At 39.3% G+C, this 7,510-nt stretch overlaps 1 protein-coding gene across 4 annotated transcripts in view; it reads right to left on the reverse strand.

The window, feature by feature from the left end:
- LOC107558570 (Friend leukemia integration 1 transcription factor-like) overlaps positions 1–3,049 on the reverse strand; it is a 36,222-nt gene extending 33,173 nt beyond the window's left edge. For 3 of the 4 annotated variants that reach the window (XM_016242228.1, XM_016242232.1, XM_016242227.1), the window contains exons 1-2: positions 2,964–3,049; positions 558–672 (exon numbers count right to left, since the gene is read on the reverse strand). In XM_016242228.1, coding sequence (XP_016097714.1) covers positions 558–629 — 72 coding nt within the window. In that variant the 5' untranslated portion in view covers positions 630–672; positions 2,964–3,049. The remainder of the gene's footprint in view (positions 1–557; positions 673–2,963) is intronic. The other variant, XM_016242229.1, reaches the window with a different exon arrangement.
- Between the last annotated feature and the right edge of the window lie 4,461 nt (positions 3,050–7,510).

The raw sequence follows: 7,510 nt of genomic DNA on the forward strand, positions 1-7,510 counted from the left end.
CCCTTCATAAATTGGCAGCCTATAGAACTCCATGTTAGCACCAGAAAGTGAGCAATTCAGTATAAGTGACATAATCAATGAAGACCCAAAACCCATCTGTAGAGATTCCTTAAACAGTTCGAGTTCTAAATGGAAACTTCCCTATGTATGGATTGTCGAACTTAGTTCATGCAAAAACATATGTCTGCCATTTGCAATGTTTACATTCTTTAAGACCATGTCGAGAGAGAGAGAGAGAGAGAGAGAGAGAGAGAGAGAGAGAGAGAAAGCACCAAGTCAAATACAATAATGTGCAATAAGTAACATGTTTTAAGGTCAGAGATGGCCTGTCCCTTCGTTCAATGGCCAGATCAAATTTAAGACTAAGCTAGGCAGACAGTGTACACTCTACCAGATGTGTTGTAAACCAATTAACTCATTCATTTTAAGTCAAACATGACGAGAGGTGTATCCGGAAAACCGCGGTTTTTTTTCAAGCCGTTTACATCAGTCATCAATGAAACTTGGAAGAGGAAAAAGGCAATTTAGAAGTTCCACTCTGTTTCCTCCGACATTACCTGCTCGTAGTGACGATGTTGTCTTACCTTGACGTAAGACGACGTGTCGGGGACGGTCTGAAACATTCTCATTGGACAGAGAGCCCGGAAATGTGTGATGTTCACTTCACGACCCCTTAAAAAAAAACAAGTCCACAGGTCATCTTAGAGGAAACTGGTTTAGACTGTCAAAACTAACAAATAAATATGCCAGAGTTAAACGTCTATAATAATAATAATAATAATAATAAGTATTATTATTATTAGAAAAATAGCTAATTTAGCCAAATTAGGCTATTTCTTAATTCTGATTTAATTCCGACTGCCGCGCTTAAAACAACCGTCCCACATTAAGCTCGGAAATGTAACTTAATTTCAGTTTTCATCTGCTAAATTTCGGAAGCAAACGAATTCATTCATTATCTTTCAGCAATTCATGAATTCCCATCTCTCACAAATCAGCACAAAAAAAAAAAGCATATTTCCCTTTCGCCATGCCAGTTCTTCTCAAAATTGATTTCCGTCTCAGTTTCTGCGAAATGCTTTTCTTTATGCCCTAGAGTGATATTTTAATTTCGACAGAGAGAAGCTATTTTTTCTGCATTCTCTGTGTTTACCTGCACCATGTATAATTGTAAAATAATTGGCAGCGCAGCAGTTCTTGTGAATAGTAGCCACGGGCACGTTGGTTTCCAGTTAAACCACATCCAGTAATCTAAACAGAGAGGTCAGATCTGGTTCATGAGCTTATATGAGGGGCACGAGTGTTAAACAGAGCTGCATTTATTCCTAATAATTGTAGCCTATACCTTTCATCCCTCCGGGGTTTTTTTATTTATTTATTTTTTCTAATTCACTGCACAGGCCTCCATTTCAAGTAGCCTATTTTGGCTACAGGTGGCAGTACATGCAGAATTAATATTATTAATAATAATAATTTTGATATGTTATGCTATAATAATCAAAACATCAGTTATATATTTGTTTGCTTTTCTCATTCATCATCTTTCGTTTTTGAATGTGTTTATGAAACAAGGCTGTGTAAGATATGTCAATTAGGCCCAGCCCCTTTCACGTTCAGAGCAGCCACATATTGAAACACTTTTCGTTTTAATAAGTGTAGCTTACAAAGTCTCGGGTGAAAGGGCACCTCGGGGACGGTGTCTTTTGCCTTTCCTTCGGCGTGCAATCACAGAGCAGACTGGCAATAGCATTATTTAACATTCCACAGCAGTTCAGCAGCACTATGAAAATAACTGATGGCCATATCAAAACACAGCAAGAGAAATAAAGAAACATAACAGAACTTTATTTCTCGCAAATCGTCCTGATTTGTGCATTGGCAATTGACTGTCTTAAAGTTGTTTTTTATCATTTTTTTAGAGGCTATAATCATTGAGTGAGGATTTATCAAGAACAACGGTGTGATAAGAGTGAACTATTGCATCCTGATGTAGCCTAAAAAAAACAACCAATTTACTTTCCCGAACCACTGCAAAAACATGCATTATATATTCATGCATCATTTTGTCCGCATTTGTTTCAATCCATTATTACTGCAATTTCTCTTATTTCTATTCACGTTTTCAGTGCCAATACGACTTTCTTCACCACTAATTAAAAGGGGTAGTACATTTATGACTGCAAGTTGTCACTTTGATTTTTACTTATTTTTATTTTTGCATTGCATTGCACTTAACTCCTGAATCATTCATTTTAAATCAATCTGTGCGTGAAGCATCAAGACTAGATGCCACATATAATTATGCGTTTACACGCTTTACATTAGATCGAATAACGTGTTAATAAACGGAAAACATAGAATGATGGACGTATCAGTGCAACTCGGTAAAGGTGGAAATGAAAATGCATTCGTCAGTTGTCGGTAAGGAGTGAGATGTTGTCATGTCGATACCTGAACGCACTGACCGTAATGAATAAATCAGGAATCTTATAATTCGCTCGATTTATATTCGCAGCGTCAGACCTCGGGCTGCTGCGGGCGAGAGCTGGGCAAGCCTCATAAACTTTCCCAAATGCATCCAATTTCTAAACGGTAAAAGAGCATAGAATTCCGCATCTGTGGCCAATTAAGTGACTGGAGGCTCAACGGGACTGTTAAGTAACAGCATCGCCTCTCCTCCGAAGAGGACCAAGAGCGTCTAGTGTTTCATTTGAAGCGTTTTACCTAGCGTGTTCGTGTTATCCATCAAATAACGTCTCTCTCGGCTGTCAACACAGTGGAAACGAGCAGAGAAGCGACATTCCAAAGTGGACAAGGAAATCAAATCATTCGCTAATGGAAAATAGCTCCACGTGCATGTGTTTTTATCCCGGAAAAAAAGCGACAACAACTTTCTGGTCGATTAGAAAGAACGCGCATGGCTCAACTTCTGCAGCGCTTAACCTCAAACACGGAATACTCACCTGTCTTGTCTCTATCACTGGGTATTTCTGAACGCTTTTCCAGTCTGAAATAATTAGTCCCGTCTGAAAGTGATTGCCATGTGAGCTATGTGGAGGAGGCGTGAGAGGAGGAGAGGAGGGATGCATGAATGGGGAAAGTGAGATTGGAGAGCAACGACCAATGAGGAAGCACGAGCTCACCCTGAACATCCACTGAACTGTGAAATAAGGGAAATCTGACTGAAATGAGCACAGCACCATAAAAGAGGACGAGAGAAGGGGGGAAAGCGTGAAGAGTACGGGAAGACATCCGAGTCTTCTGCAGACATAAACATTCAAAAGACAGTTCATTCATTCATTCACTTGGATATTTAGGCTACTTCATGCATTCATGCCATTTCGAAAACTATACGAGCATTTACACAGAGCACAAAATACCAAAACAAAACGGCACAAAAAATAAGTTTAGCACAAAACATAGTTTGTGCTTCGTGGTAGTTATTGCTTGGAAATATGCATTTAAAATAATATTTAATGTTATCGATGGCTCGTCAGGATGAACGCGCTCAGTGGGCTCCTGTCACTTCCACGCGTCACCCGTGAGCGTCTCTTTCCTGTTAGGTTGACCCTGTTCACTTCACTAACTCCTGCATGAGTAGCTCCTGGAATTTTACAGATGTCGGGACTGAAAACACATCTGGGTGACGCACTTCCATCCCTTTAGACAGGAGTGAGAAACAATAAACAGGGTTAGTTCACAGAAACTGGTTTTTTTTTTCTCTCCTTTGTCTTGTTGCTTTAAAGTTGTTACTGTAATCATATCAAGTTCAGTAATAAGTGAACTAAGAGATCTAGACAGACAAATGTAAAAGGAATGAAAAAAAAGCACGATTCATAAATACTGCTCTCAATTGCAGTGGTCTTAAAAATAAACGTTCTTTAGTTCAACATCCATTGGAACCTTTCCATTCAACCCGATCTCATGAAAGTGCGTATAAATAGTACTCCAAATAAAAACGAAAACTCGTGGTATTGATGCGCAAAAATTGACTTTGGCGTGTATATGCTACGCGATGGGTAGGATTAGGGTTGTGGGGTAGATGCGTATCATATGTACGCGAAAACTGCGCATCATATGCACGCCAACAAATTTCGCATGCGAAAACTGCGTATTATATGCACGCTAAACACGTGCGTAGCATATACACGCCAAAGTCAATTTTTGCGCATCAATACCACGAGTTTTCGTTTTTATTTGGAGTACTATTTATACGCACTTTCATGAGACCGGGCTCTTCCATTAGACAAAAGCTTCTTTATATTTAGAATTTTTCGGGACTGAATGATGTTTTAGCAATTAAAGCTTAAGGGGGTCAGAATTGCACTCAAGGAAAGGGAAGATCTGAACCATATCAGTCTCCATAAAACGATTAAAAATGTAACTGTCTCTCAAGGGATCTGGCATCTCACGAGCCGGATTCCTGCATCCCATCTATGATCAGCCCCCGTGGCTGGTGCTAGCGTTAGTAGACTTATCTCAAAGGTTCAGCTTCACCTCCTGGGACCTCTCTAATATCTGTCTATTTAGGAATATGCAGAAACACACAGACGTGTCTGATTACATCAAGTATGTAGTAATGAAGGCCTGGGTCCTCCAGTGTAATGCCTTATTTATTTAACTAGAGGAGCAAGAGAGCAGCAGAGATGAAGATATCTCATTTTCTACATCTCTCTATGTTCTCAGGGGGGGATGCGTAAATGAGATGCCGGCACCAGTGAAGGCAGGGCAACTCTTTTCACGCTAACCCCGTCAAGGCCCACACGCAACAGGATAGACCCAAGGGCTTTACTAAACTGAAGCACAATCAGGCTCATTCGTACTTAAACGTCAGTAATTTCAGCACAGGAGAATGGAAGACGCTCTGCAAAATGGTGTGACTCATAATCTCAAATTCTACTCCCTCAGCCCTCATAAAGCTACATAGAGACTAGTTATGAACACCTGGAGAAGCTGTCCGTTTTTTCCTGTCCTCGTTCATGAAGCCTCGCATGGATTTCGTGTGCTGAGTGTGAACTCTCTAGATTCATGGTTGGTAATATGAATTTCACAGACAAGTGAAACCGGATCTGGAAATGTATCTTTATGCAAACAGCAGACCACTCATGCGTGACATTAGAATTTGCAAAGGGAAATTAAACCACTCTGGTAGGTTTATAAGAGAGCATTTATAAAGGTAAAGCCTTACCAGTGAAAGCGCTGAAATTCTAATAAGACACCAATCATCACCGCTGTTCGCTCCATCCAAATGAAGCAATAGATGACCTCTCAGTAATGTCACACATCTGGTTTAATCAGACTTTCAGACAGAAATATATAAGTTAGAGCTATAAAGTGCAAATAAATTATTGCAAACTATAAAGTGGCAACTAAATTGCATAGTAGATCACATCCTAACATGCCATCTAGGGACTTTAGGGATTTTAGTTACTGAAAAATGTCCATTATGCTCAGAAGAAATTCTCTCTTTATGGCTGGGAATTATAGTTTGTCAGACCAGTTCAAACCGTTAATGCACGTTTTGAACTACTCATTCAAAGAACCAGCTCATAATAAGAGTCATTATTTTTGGAAATCTGCCTCTACTGGTCGTGCAGTTTCACTGACAAGAATGAAAACGAATGAAACCCTGCTTTGTGAAGCTTTGAAACCTTTGGGAATCACTTGTTTTGAACCAGTGATATGGAGCAGTGATTCGCAAGTGGTTCGCAACAAGGTACAATCACTGTGAACCAGTGTCAATATGGTTTTTGCCTTTTAGGTTTGATTTTATAAGTTTGTAGATATTTTAATGACTTATTTGTATAACATAAAGGAACAGTTGTAGTTATTAGTCTCACATTGGCCTGATTAACCAAGCTGTACATAAAGTAAACAAAACAAGCCCTACAATTTAATAAAATAACACATATTATGCATACACTTTCAATAACATATTTGAGATTTGGTTTGTAAAAAGTGCTTTTATGCATGTTTGAGCTGAGTTGCTGTTGCATTTGCACTGTTCTGACCAGCAGGTGGCGTTTCAGGTACATTGAAAAAGTGAATCATTCAGTTTCGAAAAGCTTAGTTTCGAAAAGCTTAGTTTCTCCCATCATTACTGTAAACTAACATAAATTATTATTTATTTCAGAGTGGACTAAGGTAGAGCCGGAACACAAAACACTGATACAGGTAATCGAACTTTGCTCATTACAAAAATATTAATTTAAAATAGGGCCCAAACTATGCAACTGGTTGAGTTAAACCAAAAACATACAGCAGTCTTGACACGAATGCTAGTGTCTGCATACAACCGAATGCACAGCCTTTCAAAGTATAGGCTACTCCAACATGCATGAACACGCGCTCGACACATGCGCACTAGAAAGTTTAATCCTTGTTCAGTGTCTGCATTGTTTCTCTCCAGAAGTTATCATCGATAAAAAACGTCTTTCACAGAATTTATAGGGCTATATATACTTCCCTTGTCCGCTGATGTCAGTGTACATTGTGTAGGGATCGTTCAAATAAAGACTGCATTAATCTAAAATCAAAATTTTTACCCAGACTTAGCACCAAGTCACAATTATTAGTAATATCTGTTCTAATTTCATTCACCAAGCCTCAGTGAAACTCCAGGCCATTAATCTTTGCATTTAAGACTAGCCAGGTGAAATAGAGCCATGTGGATGACAAATAAATAAATACTTGGGGGAAAACAGCAAGTCATGGCAAATGACTGCACACCTCATCTAAGAAATTTTAAAATCATCTCTCCTCAATAAATCCTCTGACCACTCATCATTCAACAGGCTTTTAGAGGGCCCTTAAAGAAAAGCAGCAACTGAAATGAATACGCTGTCACCTCTCATTTCTGTCCACAGCCCGGCCCTGTGAGAGAGCATGTTGTTCCCGGGGAAGTGAGGCAGGACTCTCAGGTTTACCATGCCATGCTTTTTTCCTCAGGCATTTGCTTTTGAGGGCCCCCCTCCGTTCCCCAAAACCCCCACCATACGTGTCTGACAGCCCGAACTCGACGTGCGCCGCTCACCAGACTACAAAACTCATTCATCTGTGGCTCTGACGGTCAAATCTGGATCCAATAAAGTAGGATACTATTGATCCCTTGTCTCACTGAAACTTGCTGCGGTGGTTCTTCACCACTAGGGGGTTCATTGAGCCAAGATTAGGGCAAGACAATGAGAATGAAAAGATGTAATTGTGCAGCAATCTACATTTTGTGTGAGACGTATGCAAATGTGTGTTCTTTATGTCATGTTCTGGCAAACTTAGTACATTTGTGACATTAATGTTAAGTCGTTTGTTTTTCGATGTGTGTGTGTGTGGGGTGGGGGGGGGATGTATTTTTTATGTATATACTTTTTTTACTCAAGATGTGTTATAAAATGCATATTATAAATTATTTTAGAAATGAAATAAAAATTATATATATAAATAATGCATATATATGCACTGTTCTCTTTCGCTGTTTGTAAACATTATAAGTTACATAAATAAGCCTCTCAGA

This window comes from Sinocyclocheilus grahami, unplaced genomic scaffold, assembly GCF_001515645.1.
Source record: "Sinocyclocheilus grahami isolate Dianchi unplaced genomic scaffold, SAMN03320097.WGS_v1.1 scaffold649.1, whole genome shotgun sequence".
Classification (NCBI taxonomy): domain Eukaryota; kingdom Metazoa; phylum Chordata; class Actinopteri; order Cypriniformes; family Cyprinidae; genus Sinocyclocheilus; species Sinocyclocheilus grahami.